Source organism: Tauraco erythrolophus, chromosome 6 (genome assembly GCF_009769465.1).
Source record: "Tauraco erythrolophus isolate bTauEry1 chromosome 6, bTauEry1.pri, whole genome shotgun sequence".
Taxonomy (NCBI): Eukaryota; Metazoa; Chordata; class Aves; order Musophagiformes; family Musophagidae; genus Tauraco; species Tauraco erythrolophus.
In genome coordinates, this window is record NC_141470.1 from 19,907,860 (window position 1) to 19,927,769 (window position 19,910).

At 35.5% G+C, this 19,910-nt stretch overlaps 1 protein-coding gene across 1 annotated transcript in view; it reads left to right on the forward strand.

Annotated features, from left to right (window-relative positions):
• LUZP2 (leucine zipper protein 2) overlaps positions 1–19,910 on the forward strand; it is a 73,162-nt gene that overhangs the window by 42,561 nt on the left and 10,691 nt on the right. Inside the window, exon 7 of the mRNA XM_086612900.1 lies at positions 17,084–17,170. Within this exon, the coding sequence (XP_086469026.1) occupies positions 17,084–17,170 (87 nt within the window). The remainder of the gene's footprint in view (positions 1–17,083; positions 17,171–19,910) is intronic.

Consider the following 19,910-nt stretch of genomic DNA (forward strand, 5'->3'; position numbering starts at 1 on the left):
TCTCTTCATAAATTTATGTTCCTATTACTATAAAAAAGTACAAACAATAACCCAAGCTGTTTTTAATTTAGCTGTCTTTTAGAAAAGACAGCAGAAAGAGCTGAAGAAGCAAGGAGAGCTAGCAGCACAGCTGGTTTAAAGCAAGATCTGTCTAGCCCCAGCAACATGCCGCTCAGTATTTTCTGATTCTCCTTGCTTTGTAGGCAGATTCTGCAGCCTTTATTGCCTTTACTATATATATGTATATATAGTTATTTATTTATTTTTTCTTTAAGGACTATTTTAGATTTTTTCCAGTGGTTAGCTACTTGATGAGAAAAGCTCTCGGCAGGAATGGCGATGAATGTTTGTGATATCAGCAGACCTGTGAGGGACATATGGCCCCATTTGCCAGGAGTAGATGACGAAATATGCTTGGAAGTACAACTAATAGCTTACAGGCAATAAAGGGATTAATTCCTTTTAGATAGAAAAGCTTCCTTAAATTTTCATTGAACAGTGCAATAAAAAACTTGATGCATTCCTAAAATGCACATTCTTTGATAGAAGAACACATGTATCAAGCAGACCTGGGAGTTATAAGGCAAAAAAACAACAGTATAGCATCTTTTCCTCTATTTCCCCTGCTCTATTTGCCATCGCGTCCCCTGCCTCCTGGTATTGCCAAATTGTTGTTAGTGCTTCTACTTTCTCTAAAGAACTCAAATGAAAATACATGTGCAAAGCATATCTCAACTTCTACACCACCCCCTGCACATAATTTCTCTAAACCTCTGTGGAGTACTTAAAAGATTTTTGCTGATATCTTTAGTTCCTTTACTCTGCTTTACTATGGGGTTACTTTAAGTGCATGAAGTATGGGCTCATTTAATTATTTGAACTTCTTATTTATCACCTCTCCTATGTTGTAGCTCCTGATACGAAGTCCAAAAGTATTTATCATATTTCTTTCCTGTTTATTCTTGAAAATATAGGATTTCTACTTCAATTTTCTGTCACAAATTCTACCATGAAGGAACATCTGTAATTGAAATATCAACCACTAGGTTAAAGTGAAATTACTGGGCTTTGAACAGGCTGCTGGTTCTCTATTTTTATATTGCAAGGTCATGTTCTTTGTCCAAAGTATAGATTGTCTATTCATTGAGTTACCTAGATCCATCACCAATCAAGTACAATTAGAATGAAAATACCAATGGTTATGCATGTGTTTATACAGATAAATTTATTACTGTATGCATTTATCTGTAGGGACTTTTGTATTATTTTCTCTTTTCTGAACAAATAGTCTGCCTTTCAATAACCACTGAAAGGTCACAATCTGTTCCTCTGTGCTTGTATGCGACAGTTTCTTCTGTGCCTATACAGTAAACAACAGTAATGATTCATGCACAGCATGAAGAAAATCTGTCCCACTGCCAACAACAAACTTGTTGTGAGCTTTTGGTTGTAGCTTATTTGGGAGAAAAAGTTAATACGAGGAAAATTTATTCGGCCGTTGTTACTAATACTCATATTGTGAAACTGTTTGAACCAATGAATGTTAGAGATGCCTCATCTCTGGGTCAGAATTCTGTTAGATGCTCATTGAATCCAACACAGAAGAGCAACAAAATGTATTTGCAGATGGGATTGTGGTTGCTTATACAGGCAGGTGATTGCTCAAATTTATTGAGTTACCTGAAGAAAATCTGCATTCGTATTTAGCAGATAGTCTAGTCACAACAAAAAAAGTGGTTAACAGATTGTATTTCATCTGACTCATCTCCAAATCTTAACTTTGCTTTAATCTTAGTTTACTGTGAAAAGCCTGTGCTGAGTGATGAAGGGATGGATGCTCCAGGGAATTAAAAAAAAAAAAAAAAGCATGTGTAGAAATGTAGAAAGGAAAGAAATTAATCTTGATAATTTAACACTGGGAGAGAAACGTTTTAGCTTTAAGGATGCCTTTGAATTCAGTTGGCTAAGAATTGTACATAATTCAGAAGAAAGCTTATATGAAAGCTTGGGTTTATTATTTATAAACAATTTTGCATATGAAACGATCAGTGTGAGGCTATGGAATACCTCATCACTGAAGAAATGTGAATAGGATAAGGAGTAAAGCCTTCATGTAAGGCAATTTGGCCTAAATTGTCACTGATCCAGCACGAGTGTATCATCTGTAGACAGGAAAGAGCTGTTCTCTTTTTGGGTTTTGTGCTGTACATTGTGTCCTTGCTCTTGCCATCCAGTGCTTCTATGGGATGGCCAACAACCAAAGGAAACCTGCTCCCCCCTGTTCTTATAAGGGTAGGGAAATAAAAATTGAAAGTAATCCTTTCTTATATTTAGCAGTTTTATTCTGTCAAATATTGACAGAATATTCGTGGAGAAGCACTAAAGTAAACACACATGTGTGTAGCACGTACATTTCCAATGTGGTTTCTTTGGCCAGTACCCCTCTCTGTTTTGTGTCTTAGGATGTATGGCACCAGTACGAAGAAAAAAGAAAACCTTTTGGATAAAATTTAGTTTTGCAACACAGGATTCTGATGTTTTGCACCACATCCATATCCATCTGTAAATGTATAGGTGTATATATCTGTACATAGATATATACGCTACTAAAAAGTGTAACCAAAATCCACCATACTTATTCTTAAACTTTGAGAACGTGACTCTTCACTTAGAAGTTTTCCTGTAGGGGAAGGGTATATACGACTATTATAAGTTTTCAGAAGTCCAAATCTTGAACTTGAGCTCATTATTTACTGAGGAAACCTATTAAAAATTGATTACAGCCATCAAGATTTTTTTTACTTCTTGAGAACACGATTTGCGATGTTCCTTTTCCATGTACTCCATAGACCTTTGACTGTAAGAGATTCCTTGAATGATTTACATTAAAACCAGAAAGAATCTGGCAGGATTTGGAAGCATCTTATACACAATCAAAACTACAGGTGTGTTTTATCCACATGGAAATTTTACCTTTCTGATATTTTATTCCTTTATTTTAAAAATACAGTGTGATTTCCATTTGTTTTAGAATGGCTACAATTCGTTGAGTCTTATATTGTGATTTTGGATAATTTTCTGATTTTAGACTCATTCTGAAAATGCATTAGAACTGCACAGTCCTTGAACATAGTCCTTTCTTGATAGCACATCTTACAGGAACACAGTCCAGCTTCTCAGCTGATTTGTGTCAATATCTGTGCTGATCCATATCAGTGTTCCTCTGCTAGGTGACTGTTTACTTATTAATATTAACAATCCAAGTCAGAATATCATATGATTCTTCCAACTCCCAAGTAATTGTGCAGGTTCATGTCTCACTGAGAACAGAGTGGAAAAACGATTACATTTCTGACACTGGTCAGCTGAAAGTGTGCGTACAGAAGAAGCAACACTTGTCTGTACACTTGTCTGATTTTATAGCTGCTGTTGTTTCCCTTTGAAATGAGATATTTAGTATCTGTTGTACCATGTCACACTCATCAGTTTTTGCAGAGTTTAGCCAATTGTTTTCCGTTGTTTGTTCATTTTAAATTACTGCACTATGGAAGAAATACCAAAGGCATTCAGGATGATATAGTGACTATAGTCTGCCTTACAAATTAATTATTTACATGTTGGCATTGTCTGCTACCCAATAAATTACAGATGCCATAGTATTAGAGAATTACTATGAGCCAGAGTACTCCTGGCTCAGTGCTTGGGCTAAAACTGGAGCTCAGTTGTGCAAATGTTAACCTTGAGGGAGCCAACTACCTTCCTCTCAATTTTCAGTTGTGAATGTAATATCGTAGTTTGGACCATAGCGAAGGTTAGCACAGCTGTAGTTCCAAGTTACGAGACATTTGCAAAAAGTATATGTGATTTGGTGATTCCATGGTTCATCTTCCATTGTGTTTTTGTCACAATGTGGCAGAGCACTGGCCTAGAGAACTGCAAAGTTAGAAAGCAAAGGTTAATGTCCAACTCCCACTGCAAATCAAGTGGGAGAAAAAAGTGGAAAAAAAAAAATCTTGAATGCATGATTTTAAGATTAGACTAGCCTCAGTAGAGGTGCATAAAATTGTTTCAATGTGAATTTAGAGCCAAAAAATAGCAGAAGCACGCCAGCTAGCTTTTGTTTGAAGTAATCTACAAAATGAAGTTACTGACTTGCATAAAAATTCTTTTGAAAGGTGGTAAAGTGGTCGCATAAGTGCTAAAAGCAATTAATCTTGGTCAAGGTGACCCTTCATTCTCAAAATATAACATTGTGCCTAGATTTTTGCAGTATATTTAGTATATTATATCACACATGCCGATCTGAGATCTCTGATCACAGCAGGCAAGCCTAAATCTCTATTAGGAAGACATTAAAAAAGCCTAACTTTTCTCCAGCTGCATCATTTAGAGATTAAAATGTATCTGTTATTTATTGAAGAAGTTTTGGTGGTTGGTTACTGTGTTTTTTTTTTTCCTCAAAGTGCACATTAATAGATCACTAGGAGCTCTAGAGAAATGTGGAATATTGATGTGGTAGATATCTTAGCACCTAATACAAATTAAAGTCCAGACCTGTGCTGCTAATGCAGTATAGTACTTGTACAGATGATGTACGACCTGTGCTCTGCAGTCAGATCATTTTTATTTTTTAACTTTTTAATATAGCGTATTTCTAAAGTTTTTATATTCCTATGCAGAATGTAAACCACAGTTTACTTGCCATCCTGGTTTATATTTGTTCCCATCTTTATATTGAAATGCATGTGAAGTCTCAGGAAACTTAAAATGTGTTCACTCACTTCACATGTTTAGGGCCTAAAAGAATATTTCACTTGTTTGGAGATGGAATTATTTCTCTATTTTACCACAATATTCTTAATTTTGATGGACTGCTATTTCACTTATTGTTCCTGTGTGGGGCAAGCTGTGTAAAACGGACCGTGGCCAGCTGAACAAACTAAAGTTCTATTCCTGTTATTTCCACTAATTAAGCAATCCTGCAGTTTCCACACTTTACTTCTGTTTTCTCATCTATGAAATAAGGGGCCCTGCCTAGTGCAGAACATGGTAGGAGAGCTATTTTGAGCATGCTGATTGTTACTAGGTCTACGCTTTTTCATTGTTTCAAATTAGTTTCACTTTATGGTGTGACAAACAAGAATTAAAAATAAGGAGGTGAGATGGAGACAACCCTACGTGGATAACTATCTGCTGCTGTTAGTGTCATGCAGACACATTATAAAAATATACTATATTTGCACTTTTTAACTTGTCATTTCTCTAATCTCTTTTATATATCTGTATATATAGATAGATATATTACATTGGTAACCTTTTTCCTTATATGCTTTATGATATCTTAGCCTTAATTTCTGGGTTTGGGGAGTGGTGGTTTGGGCTTTTGAGATGGGGGTTTTTTATTTGGTTTTGATTTGTTGTTGTTTTTTTTTAATGAGCAGCACTATCTAGGTGTTGTATTTTCAGCTACCCTAAGGCTCTGATTTGCATAGGTCAGTCAGCTGGTGCTTTGTATCTCTCTGTCTTCTGCAGCTACTCTGACTACTAAATTGCTTATGAATCTGGGTTGGTCTTTGCAGGTGACAGTACAAGTAGGTAGAAAGTATAACATCCAGAAACGATGCGAGTGTTATGGTAGTACCAAGAGCTGTAGAGGACTTTTCAGTCTCAAGTTGCATTCTTAGGACTGTTGTCTTCAAGGTCTGCTACAGAAAAATATTTTTAAATGTCATTTATACTTAGAAAGATCTCCTGGAAATAATGTTCATGTACTATGTTGCCAGAGAATTATAGAAGGCCCTGAATGTCATGCCGAAGTTTATTCTTTCTGGAGTTCAAAAGCATTCTCAGAAATAAGACTTGAAGGACACTTTTGTTGATGTAAGGCAGCAAAACATAATAGAGGTAAACCTGCCTTTTAAAAACTTATTAGAAAAATGTTGATAACTAAGGGTTTTGTATGAGGTCTGTAGCATAGGTAATAGCCCACAGAACTGATCCTTTGAATAATTATGGCATATGTAAAGTAGAAATAGCTTTTGCTATGTCCAAACCCAGTTATTTCTCAAGTTGCCCTAATTCTTTTGCTTGACTTAGAGAAACAACAAATTAAAACTTTTTAATTGAATTACACGTGATTAATGATAGGGATGCCAGAAGTCTATTACTAAGTCCTTTAACAGCACAATAATTCAATAAAGTCTTGATGTGCTACGTGGCAAAACCAGACGTATTTCTAGGCCAGCTACACAGAGCCTTCAGTAACAAATGTAATTCTTTCCTTGGCCATTTTAGATGTTATTCCACTTTTCCTTATATCTAGGTAATATTGGTTTTGGTGTATTGTGCAATAAAATGCCTAGAAAGCAGTTTAGCAATGATATTATTATGTTTTTAAATATATCCAATGACATATACATGCCTATATGATATCAATGAAGGTTTAGGATCCGCTTCTCCTGAGATATTTATGCAAAGGCTGTCTGTGGACCTTAACAACACGCTGTCGGATGAATTATAAAAATGTCTGCAGCATAACTTTATAGTAACCCAGTGACCTAACTGTAGTGCCATGAGATCTGAACTTGGGACTGAAATCCTGTAGTACTACACAAACATTTTCTTTAAAATCTGTGACAGAGTAGGAAATTAATTGAAAGGAAATCTCAGAACAGAAAGGTCATAGAAAAAGCCTGCATTTGGGGATTAAAAAAATAGAGGCAAGGGATGTCTTATAGGACTCCCACCTTTTTTTTGTGAAACACTGAGCCTGCTTAACTTCCACTGAAATTGCTATGGTGGTGCCTAGGAGTTTGCAGGACCAAACCCCCAACGTGTGATCAATAGCTTTCGCACAGCAGTCAACTGTTCTGAAAATATGTACTATGTATGCAGCTCACACCTCCCTACATCGTTAGAGGCAGCGCTAGCCTTCAGAAAATGTTTGTCATTAGCTCAGCTGACTTCAGAGGAAGCAATTTTATAGCAATAGAGCATTTCTTTCACCTATAAAAGTCAAGATTTACAAAAGCTACACCTACAGATGGAGTAGAAGAGATCGAATAGGACTTGTTAAATTTTCTAACTGGATTATATGAAGTTTAATTCAGTGCTTGTTCTTTAAGGCACAGACTTTCATATGTTAGTATACACTCATAAAATAGATGTTTTTAAAAAGATACTTTTCTCCTCTTTACATATCAGCCAAATGATTAAAGTGAGACAGAAGCTGTAGACAGCCATGGGAACACCTGCCCGGTTACAAAAAAAAATCCCAACAGATAATCCCAACAGATATAAAGCAAATATTTTGCCAATTCCACTGACTTCTCTTATGGAACGCAGTGTCACTTGCCGATCATAATACTGAAATCTTATATAGATTTTTACTGAAAAGACAGAATTTCCGTTTCCAATCATTTTAGATTCTTACCTACGTACAAATTTTAGCCTGGTATTTGTATTAGCCTACTTTGTGTAAGTTTGCTGTATGAATAACAAGTTTGGATATTTTTAGCAAAGAAATACGTGTTTGATTTCAGCAGAATGTAAGCCAAGTGTCCTCTATATTCCCTTAGCAATTGTGTCCTCTACTAAAATATAGTGGGTGAACAATAGCCTGAATTACTACAGGTAATAAATGAGAAATTATGTAGACTCATGATGCTCAATGTGTTGCATTTTTCATTGGATTAGCATAAAATCACTGGACACAGGTGCTTCTGTAATTGGGACTCATTTGGAAAATGTTCGTGTTCAGTGACCCTCAAAGTTGAGTAGCTTGGGTTTGTGGCGTTATTATGATGCAGTGCCATTTCGAGTAATGTCAGAATGCCATCTGTCCTCACATTTCAACAGTTTTTCTTACGTTACAGATGATTTCCATATGTATTTAGCTTCACATCTCAGTTTTGTTATCTGCAAAAAATTACAAATGTCTTTTTAAGAATCTTGCTTGTAACTGCACAAGTTCTCATCATCCAAAAATGTATGGCAGTAGAAGAATTGCCCCGTACACAGGACGTGCTTGAATATCCTCCGTAGTAAACTATTAAATTTCAGACTTATACAGGTTAGTTCTCTTATCACTGGAATCAAGCTGCACTTCAAACCAACCAACCACACAAAAAAAATCATTTAAAATGATAAAGAGGCACAATGAAAATAATGCAAGCTAGAAGAATTTGGCAGCCAGAATGATCTTATAGAGCAAATATTGCTTGTCAGAATGTACCCAAACTGAAATTTTGCTTGCTTATTATTATTACTTATATAGATCTAATGGGAATTAGTAAATATTTCCATGGCTGTAAGAGCCTTAAGGAACTGCTGTCTAATTAGGTCTAGACTGCAGGTTGTTCTTTGGTTGGTTGTGATTTTCTCCACCCTTTTAATATGAAAAAGAGGTAAAATTAGTCTAAGCATAAACTGTTTAGGAGCAACAGTGTTTTGGATGGGGGTGGTCTGTGAAGGTATTCACAGCTTTAGAGATAGTAACAGATGTAAACTGCAATATTCCATTTTATTGAAGATTAAAATATCTTTTTTGTTTTAATTTTCTATTTTTTTTCATAAAAAAAGATTCTAGTAATAGAAGAGTGAAGCATAAAGCAAGAGAACATGGAATTGATACAGTGAACTAGTAAAGACTGAAAAAGTTGTGGGTAATCAAATAGCTTTTAATACTTCACTCTCACATTATTACACATTTATACAAATTCAAAAAGTATCGATATCGATCCTGTGGTTTCATCCTCTCCAAAGAGGCATCTTTTCTCTGTCTTGTTTCTATTTAGAGCATTTGATAGCCTGGGCATTATAAACATTTACTGTGGAAGCTACTGCACAGGCTATTCAACACGTACAGCTTCAAAACATAAACTATTCCCTGTGAAGTACTTGTTATTTGATCAGTTTTTCTGTTTTTTTTTTCCTGTAAACCTACATGAGCCATCTACAAGTAGTTTTTTTCTTGATACTATTATTTTTAGTAGGAAATATTCTAAGACATAAGGGTCATTCAACTCCTCTTAAAAAAACAAACAAACAAACCAACCAAACCGTGAGGAAGTTGTTTCCTTACTGTCCTTTGTGCAAGCGAATGTCTAGTCTGTTAACCACAGAATATTTGAAAATATAAAATGGGTACTGTCAAAAAAAAAACCCAAAGCCAACAGAAAAGAATAATGTATGCTCTAGAGAACTTGCACTGACTTCCAAATCTAAACATCAGTAAGTGTAATAACAGCTTGTTGAACATTGTGTCTTCTGGAAGAAAACAGGAAAATGCACACAAAAAGGAAGAAACCCATCACTTTCTCTGACTCATGAAATTGTCACCTGTGGGATTTATAAAATGATCAGATTGTTGTTTCCTTAAATACTGGAAACAGACCTTTTAATATCATAGTTTATTGCATTTTATTTTGTATCTTGTCAGTTAGGAAAAATAAGAACCAGGATATTTGCACGACCTGCTTAAAAAAAATGAATTTTTTAATCCTGACTAGTAATATTTAATTTCAGTCTTGTGCATTCTCTTTCTTCGTTCACACTCATGTACACACATACACACATGTGCATTTATATCTAAATTACTATATAATTTATATCAAGATTATATATCATGCTATATATTAGATATTATAAATTGTATATAATTATATACGCACACATGTGGGTTAGATGTGAACTAAGTGCTAGTTAGAACTACTCAGTTTCTTTTATGATGACCATTATTCCTTAAAATGTAATTTGAAATGTAGATGTTTAGCCTCACTAGGTTCCAAAAATGTGTGATATATGGGATTATCTTTAGTGTTTAATTTTCCTGAACAGCCTACGTAACAGCTGATTTAAATAATTTCAGTTTTTCATTGTCTCATATGTTTCATACAAACATACACGTGTCTACTATGTGACAAGGAGGTGGTGACATTTTGTCCTCAGCTTAATGTAGATTATTATTTATGGGTTTCACAAGGTCAGTAAAAGGAAAAGAATATCTAAGTTTCATTTTCAGTTAATTTAGGTAATTTTAGCACTCTCTCTTGCATAATCTTCCCAGTTTTTTTTTGTTTCCTTAATCTTCTCAAAGTATGTGACTTAGATATCCACTGTCTTGTTTGCAGTTAAATATAAATAAATAAATAATTTTAACTCGATGTTGAAAACTGAGGTACAATGGATCATCACAGAGCTGCTCTTATTGATCCTGAGAAACCTGATTGCATACATTTTCATGAGGGTGTTTTTCCCCTCAACTGCATGGAAATATAAATAAGAAACTGCAGTTGTTACAAGGAACGGAGACAACTGAAAACATTGGTTTATGGCTCTACTAGAAAACATGTATTTAAATTATCTGAAATACGCAATGCTTTCAAAATGTGGGGTATTAGAAAAACCCAGAATTCAGAGCACACTGATAAACAGACGTGGCTTCTTATTGTTTGTGCATAGGTAGGTATTTTGGGAATTGCTTTAAATTGACGTCTGCTGCCTACTTAAATGCTCTAGAACTGCCATCCAACTATTTCTGTAGACGGGCGCTGCTCTCCTGCAAGTCCTGTCTCCTTTACCAGCCCCTCACAGCTGTCTTGGAGGTATCAACTTAAACACTAGATGCCTGAGCATAGTTAATGGAGTTTCACTCCATGCTGTAACTGCAAATACATTTTGTATATTATCAGAGGAAGGTAACCTATTATTATCTTCAGCTTCTGTTCCTGTGCTTCTCTTATCTTTAAGCACATTTGTGAGCTTGCTACACATTGTGCTGGACTCCCCTGGAGAGGGTGCTTTGCTTTGGTCTCTGACAGTAGACTGTCATCGTTGAGCTCTCCTGGAGTTCAGGGAGCACTGTACTGGCTCTCACGTAGACAGGATGTTCAGTTAGAGATGAGTTCCACTGGTCTGAGGTGGTACTAAGTGTTTTTTCCCCAAGGAGATTCACTTTAACTGGAAGAATTATGTAGTAGGAAATACTACAAACAGCACTTGAAAACTTCAAGATATCTTCCCTTGCTCTTGACAAATGAGACTTTTTAAATTCTTTTTTTTTTCCTTCTTTTAGAGTAGTTTTTTCCAAGAGAGGAAGGACCCCAGAACACTTAACAAACAAAAATTTAAAACATTAGTGTCGATATTATGTCCAACATAAACTGCTGGGAGGCAGCTGCATGTGTGAGGGAAAATTCTATATTCATAGTAATGATATGAAAAGGACGATTCAGGAAATTAAATATGTCATCTATCATCCCACATGATCTATTTGAAAGTCTTTTCCGTCTGATGGATGTTCAGGAATTTGAGGTTATTGTGAATATTCATCTCAGAGGAATTCAATTACAACCAACGCAATAAATGCATGTGAAATGTGAAGAAAACATGGTATTTTGGTATCCATGTTAAACATGTCTTAACAAATTTCACTTCTAATGAGAGTGAGGTTGTCCTTGATTATAGAGTCATAGAATGGCTTGGATTGGAAGGGACCTTAAAGATCATCTAACTCCAACTGCCCTGCCATGGCCAGGGACACAATTACTTACAATTAATTACAAATACTTGCAAAACTTCTGATGGTTGTGCTCAATGTTCAGTGTTGGCATAATATATACCACTAAGCAGCTATTTTCTATCCCAAAGATATTTGAATATAGTGCAAATGAAAAAAAAAAAACAAAGAATCAAGGTCAATTCTGTTTACTTAAGTAACAGTATGTAGAAATATAAAGATCTGGTATATTGTAGAATTTGCAGTTCATGAGAATTGCCTTATATAAATGTAACTGTGTAGATGTTCATTAAATAGAAATAAAAACTGAGCTATGTCTCTCCCTCTTATTGTTGAATAATATTGACTGTACAATAGATAAAAGCTATTTACCTCTACTATAAACACAGGCAAATATATGTATGTACATATACAATGACCATCACTGTCATGGAAATATATCGGGTGATTACTGTTATTAGAATTGGACTTCTCATTCATTTCTCCACGTAAGTTAAACTGCAGAGAACTTTAAAGTCAGGATGTAAAGAAATATGATACAATGATTTCCTTTATACATAGATATTAATGCATACTTATCTGTGATTTCTGTTGTGGAAAGACATAATAGACAATTACTTCAAAACATCTGAAATTTATGGGGCTAGGAGAGCAAGTCAAAAGTCTATCATACAATCCAAAACGCTGCTGTGAACTTCTGTAATGCAGATGGTGCTACTCAAAAAAGAGTGGGGAAGGAAAATGTGATGATTGACACCTTTTTTTTTTTGACCGAAATAAATATGTGAGGCATTACGTGTCAGTTGGCCAATGTGCGTATGTGATATACAGACATAATCCCTGGTTTCCAGGAGCAGTCAGACAGAACTGACTTTGGAAAGGAGGCACTTCTGGCTCTTGCACTGTGCACCTTGCCCAGAAAAGCTCTGACAGCTTCATCCACCTGCTACATACAAAACTGCTCTAGTTTGTCACAGTAAGTGCTACAAATCCTTGAGCAATTTTGAATTTCCTAGACATGACAATAAGCCATTTCCATCCCAAAGGAATAAGACATCTCCCATAAGACTCAGACAAACTGTCTGAGTGTGCTGAGATGCAGGGATGACTCAGGCCTTTGTTGTTTCCTATTTGTAGCCCCTTTGCAGACCACCTGCTTAGTAACTGCAGTGGAGGCGGGTGAATAGGAGCAACTCCTGGCCCAGAGAGGGTCCCTGAGATTGGCCTCACCCAGCGTGCCAGACGAATGTCACAAAATGCAGCCAGGCCACAGCAGGCGTGCCAAAGTCAGGCTGGCGAGTCTTTGCCGTAGGCAGTCTTTAAATGTTTGTAGATTGGACCAGTGAAGCCTTCAGTAGCAAAAAAATGTGTTTCTGGGCAAGCTCCAATGATTTCTGCATTTAAAGTTTATCAAAAGAGGCTATGAATACACATAGCAGGACATTGCTCATCGTTAGAGAAAATCATCATGGCTCTCATAGAACTGGTTTGTTTTTTTTGGTCCCTGGGCGTCATGAACTTGTACTGTGCTAGAAACTGTGTAGTTTGTTTGCTTACATTCAAAACACTGTGTGATTTTCTTGTTAGATTGGTATGAGTCTCTTTTTTTTTTTTATCATGGAAATTGAATATTGCTAGAAACGCTTAGTGCAGAAAAGAGTAATCTATGAGAGTCTAAGTACTGGGAAATAAATGCGTTGATGGAACCCATATTTGTGTTGGCAGGTCATCTGGCAAGCAATCCTGTCATTAGCACTCTGGCATCTCACATGAACAAATGCTGACTAGAGACAGGAAGAGTTGAGCAGTCATGCCAAAAAGCCATGTGGGAAGAAGAAGGTCCAATAAGACTATTTCTAATGTAGGAAAGAATTGAACTACGTATCAAAGTCAAAAGACTTTTTGAAAGTTGGAATTCAGTTGACCTAACTTTGCAGTTTTATTTAGCAGTTAAGATGAGAGTATTATAACAATGCACACTTTGGGCAGAAAATTTGTTTGATTTTAGAAACGAAAAATATATGAAGCGTAACTGAAGGAAATTTCAAAGGCATGAAGCAGAATTGGGCTCTTGTCATTTATTCCAGTGCAGAGTTTGGAAGAGAACTCAAAGAAATAATGAGTTTGGCTTGGTTCTCTGTAATAATTATTCTGGAAGTTTTGCTGCAAGCAAAGAACACACCAACAAAGTCTAGTTTCATCTGCAAGCATATACATTAAATGCATTGTAAACGATTTTACTTCTTTCAAGTTCTGAAATGCAGAGCTTGGTTTTTATTCAAGCTTGGAAGGTCTCACCAGGAAGATGCTGTAATTTCTGAATTATTACAAAGAAAAAAAGATAAAAGAGTTGATGATCCTTGAAAAACTGTTCACATACAAAATCACGTATTGAAAAGCTTTGAGGAGGGTTCAGAAAGCTTTAAGCATTTGGGAAGCAGTTCAGAAACCGTTTCCAAACTGTTTCACTGTGGAATGATTGATGGCATTTTTGTTAGATGAACTGTCAGTCTAGTAAATAAGCTTCATTCAGACAAATAATATCATATTCATTTTTTATTAGGAGAGTTTGTTTTTAGTGACAAAGGATCTTGTTTGCAAAGTCTACCTCAAAGACTCCCTCATCATCAGCAAAGAGATAAGCAAGCCTTCAAAAATACTGATTTTTATTTTCACAGAATCACCGAACGTTAGGGATTGGAAGAGACCTCAAAGGATCATCTAATCCAATCTCCCAATTTATTTCTATTCAATTTATTGAATTTATTTTCTTTTTATTTCAAGTAAGAAATCAGTCTTAGTTTCAAAATGTTGCAGTTTAAGAGTACCTACATAAGATGCAAGAAAGCCCTGTGGCCTTCTGGCCATAAGGACAGAACTCAAACTACAGGACCCAGGCACCATCTGGCAAGACACCTTCTTGCCCTCTGTTGTGCGCTCCTCCTTTGGCTGCTACGAGAAGTCTGGTGGCGTTTTAAATTAGAACTCAAGACATGCAGTTCAATGTCATCCTAGGGTAACATTATGAAAAATAATTGGAGGTGATAGTTGCGCAATAGCTGAAGCGATGTGATGTTTCTTCATTAGAAACCGGATAGGGAATGAAGCAGACCCATCGCTGTTCCCTGCCTTGGCCAGCGTCAAAGCAGTGCAGCTGTGGCAAGAGATTTCTCAAGGCTGTTAGAGAAGGTGGTCCTACTGGTTAAGTCAATTGTATGAAAACTGAAACACCTTGAAAAACATTGTTATTTTGTTTTGGTAGAGAAAAAAGGAGAAGACTTCAAGGATATAATATTGCACTTGACTATTTTGAATAGAAGATGAGAATTGGATATTTCCCTGTTTTCGTTTTTCTTAGAGGTAGGAAATGCTGTAAGCATTTGAAAACCTGACACTAGGAAAGTGCTTTCCCGATGACAGCCTCACCTTAATATCTCAAACGTCCTCTAGTTTTGTAGAAACGAGTACTGCACGCTGAGAAATCACATATATAAGCTGTATGCATAATTCACTAAGGTACAATCTTGAGAATAGAGGAATCAAATTCTGAAACTAGAGACACTATGCACAGACATCTATTCTCCTGAGTTAATAAGGCTACAAGCTCGTTGGTTTTACAAGCATTCTGTGTGGATTTACTGGTTCAAGTAGTCAAGAAATGAATGTGTGTACTATCACTATAAATACATACTGTACATATGCCTCTTTTATTCAACAGGGAGAAATGTAAGTTCACAGAACTGTAATAGTTCTTTCAATCCAAACAGGCAAATCACTCAATATAAGTATGCAGTTACATTTACTATTTAACAAAACAATTATTTATATTGATCTTTTTAATCTGTTCACTTCCTCATCACTTTTTCTAGTAGTCAATTGCTCCATAAATCTGACAATTCCTTACTGAAGAGCTGTTAAAGAGATACTATATTGCAAAGAGTAATCTGCCAGGTTTGTTTTCTCACGTTCTCCATCGTTTTTGAAAACTTTGCATTCGTTAGTAATTCAATGCAGTATAAGTGACATTAGGAAAGGATGGTTCAAGCTTTGAAAACTAGTGTCTGAAGTTCTATCTTTTCTTTGCAGAGAAATTCTTTTGGTTTGTTCCCTGTTCCCACCCACCTGAAGAGTATCAAGATGTCTTGCAGAAGACATATCCTCAAGGATAGTTACAAACTCTTCATACTCTTCGTGATCTGAAACTTAAAACAAAAACAAAGTTCATCAATACTATTTTTTAAGTTTTATTATTTTCTGAGAATAACTTCTTATCAGAGTTTTCTGTAAGAATAATCATTAAGTTGTTGTGTTGGTTTTGTGGGGTTTTTTTAGCAAAGGTGTATTTAGGAAACATTTATAAACATCAACTAAGTGATTTCAATTCCTTCCATGTATTTCAGTGGACTTTGAATTAGATCTCTAAATATATGATAGATATGGAAGAAGAAAAGAAAGACTTGTGAAAGAAGCTGTCATCATCACTGGAAGATGAATACTTTCTAAACAAATAATTCTGCAGAACTAATTGGTGATCATAACAATCATCTCATGACTATCAGCAAATTGTGGTGCTTTCAGCTCTTTTAGTTACTTTATGTCTCAGCAGAGTATGTAGTTGTGATGTACAAGCAATGATACATGTATCAGGATATACAGTTAACTTTAGCAATACAATTTCCAGATTTTTATTGTATCTTTTTTTTTTTTAAACAATTCCTTGTCATGTTCTGCCATGGTTTAGTATTTAAGGCCATGAAAATTGTGAAGCTATCAAGGTAAATTGAAAAATTGCTGAGATATAAATATAGTGCAAGCTCTGTATAAGAAAAGCAGTGCGTGTTCTTGCTGTTCATGTCCCTTTGAATCTTAGCAGTTGCAGGAAATATGGAAAAACATGTCTAAAATGGCCAATATTCCAGTGGAAGGAAATTAACTGCTTTTATAAAGTGATAGGCTGGATTCTAGAGAAACTGCCCTATATAGCAGTCCATTTTGAGTCTAAGGAGGTAAGTGAAAGGCACGAAATGGAACACGTTTTGCCAGCTCGCAATGACTTGAGGTCCCAGCAGGGAGAGACTGTAGACAGCTGAAGTAAGCTAAAGCAGTTCATAAACAGCTTCAACACAAGGCCTGAATCTTTCCCAGAATCCACAAGTGTCAGAGGAATATTTGTTCTGAAAATGCATTTTTCTTTTCCTCCTTTACCCCCACTCACATCCAAGCGTTTGCACAAAAGAAAATGTAATTTAACTCATACTTCATTATGATCTTGCTTAGTAACATATGAAATAATGTTCATGACCATTTTGACATGGTCAATTTTCAGATAGAAAGTCTTGTTTACTTGTACAGAAGTAATCCTTTACAAGAGAGTGCTTTAATAAGAGCATATATTAAAGCATTCCCTTTATAAAATTTGCTGAAAATGCAGTGTATAAAGTAGTTAACAGTTTGCAATATATGGCCTCGTTTTTTTTGTCATTATCCTGAATTTTCAAATGTGACTTGTTTGAATTTTTTTCTATATTAACTGTTCATTTTATGTACTTTATTTCCTGTGCCCAGCGAAATGCCTCAGCAGAGAAAGAGAATCTTCATGTGGCCTCGAGAAAGGAAGAAAATCAGAGCATCCAGGAATGCGATTCTCAAGATGTAAGCTTAACTCACCTAGATGTAAGCTTAGCTCACCTAGAAATTAGAGTGTAGTCTAGACTGTATGAAAACATTAATTCCTTAGGTGATTATCCATGTGACTTACTTTTCCTAGTCAAGCTGGTACATGTCTTTTATGACCCAGCTGTATTCTGCATTAAAGTGCTGAGGAGCAAATGCACTTTGTTGTCAATCTATGCAGGAAGAAGAGCAGTGGAAAAGATGTGATTTGATGTTTAACCATTTCAAGGATGGGCTCATTCCTGGTTGAAGAGCTGCTGCACCACAGCGAGATGCAGAACCTTGTTTACATATTGTTTCCACTAATAATTGGGCATAGCTGTCACAGATGCTTCATTTGACAAAACCTTCAGGGAGATGTAAGAGGTGACAGCGTAATAGTTGAAAGTATGTAATCTCCTCTACTGCCAGCCTAGGGAAGCCGCAAGCTGCGTTTTTCTTGTGACACGTCTGACAGAAACCTAAATCTGCTGCTTTAACTGAGGCAAAGCTCTCATTCAAACAGCATGGTGTGGGAGCTGTTAACAGAAATCCCAAATGCTTGTATTATGGCTGCAACTATGATACAAATACAACAGGAGAAAACAGTAAGAATGAGAGAGACAAAATTTGTTGAGAGTGTTTGCTCAGTAGTCCAAAAAGTATAGTGCTAACTTGACTAACTCGCAGATGAAAGAGAAGACGGGGAAAACCCTGTCACAACGGTTCTTGAATGAACTAATGAATGTGTTACCTCTAAATAAAGCAAACTCCTGTGGAGGTAACTGGATAGCTTGCTGGTAGCAATCATAGCAATGTGTAGCAATGTGAAGAAAAGTTTGGAAAACAAATCGTAGATATTTCAGTATCCAACAAATTGTAAAAAGCTCTATATATTATCCATGTATCACAAATACATTATTAGTTTTCTTAATTATCAATCATAAGTGACTTCCCCTCTACCACATCCTGTAGAACGGGACAGAGACAAAGAGAAATTACGTATCCAGAAAAGTGCATAATTCACTGTTGCACCTTTCTTACTGTCTAAAGAGGAAGGAAACTTCATTTTTTACTAAAAAAAATCAAGAAGGAGCAGGAAGAATAAGATGCCAAATTCTGAAGCAGAAGTGAACACCATCTAGATTATGTCTAGAGGTTGCTTACCACCTAGGAAAGTTATGGGAAGTTTGGTGGAATATAGGCTACTTTAGGTAGAGGCTGGATTTATTTAGGCTGAATGTTTCTGGAAAGAGATTTAAGCAACTTTTTTATTTTTTGCAGAAGTGAATACGTTAAAGCAGAGGAAAAAAAAGTCATTAAAGCATTTCACAAATCAAGAGAGTATTTGATTTCTGTATAAAGTCATGCAATGAAAGACAACTAAAAGATGCACTTTTCCGTAAAAGCATGGATTTAGTTATTTTTATTAGGAGGTGGTTGGTTTTCGTACTTCTAGCAACTAGTATTTTTAGCCATTTAGTTGGCATGGTATGCTTCTTGGTATGAAAAATTGCGTGAGAAAGCAGAAGACAACTCTAACTGGAGTTAGAATTCTTGGAGAGTCAAATCATTTTTCATGATTCAAGTTAAATTAAAATCTAACTGTTCCCTGCTGCCTTCTAAGTAGCATTGTCATTCAAAGAAAAAGAAATCGGGCTATATATCTAAAGTTGAGTCATAAGATTAAGCTTTATATCATTTAATATCTCAATTAACATATTTTAAGACTAATTCTATGTTCCACAAGACTCACATTTCCTTTAAAGTTAATATCTTCAAGATTTTCTAAATATACATTTGACAAAAACATGCTGTATGGAGAAAAAGAAGTAAAATTGGAGAAAACATACCATAGGGATGTTCAAATTCACTGTGCTTTGCTAGGTGATATTCCTTATTGGAAAATTGGTTTCCTAAAGATTCATATTACTTCAGTAGTACAAAGCTGTGATTTGTATGTGTGAACACTATCACTTTGATAAAATTCCAGACTTGGGAATACATTAGAGTTTTTCTCATAATTTTATCATTATTCAATTGTGTGTGTGTTTGTGTGTTTTTACGATTGTTAAACTCTCAGTGAAGGAAGTATAGGATGGATGGTTGAGAATGTAAGATGGGTTCTCATGTGCCGTTTGTTTAAGTAGAATAAATGAAGGTTGAGGCCAAGATATAAGACCAGGACCTTAATTAAATATGCTCAAAAGTCTGTCCCTTAGAAATCTAATACTTCAATAACACTTTCTCAGAACTTTGCAAAGATCCTCTGATTGTGTCTCTGACAAACAAAATATGATTTATGTTTTGGAAGAATTACTGCAGTAAAGACTGACTAGAGAAGAACAAGCAATATTTCAGTTATTAAGGCAAAAAATAAAGGGAAATAGCTAGTTTTTGGTCTCAACCAATATTTTTAATTCCATATGGCTAAACATCCCTCTGTCTCAAATTTGTAATCCTACTGCAATTTCTTTATGGTTTTATGCATTTTCATAATAATTAATGTAGTTTACATTGGAGTGAATACAAATGAAGATTTGTTTACAAATGGGATACAAGCAGGCCAAATTATATTAGCAAATTTTTAAATTGGATACTATTGATACCTTAGCTGTCAGGAAATTTGACGTGAAACCTGTAGTAGCTAGAAGTAGGTAGGATATCCTGTAATACATAGTCTTCATGATTTCAAATAATCTGAAATTTGTCAAAGACCAAGAAAATCTTAACTTCAGTT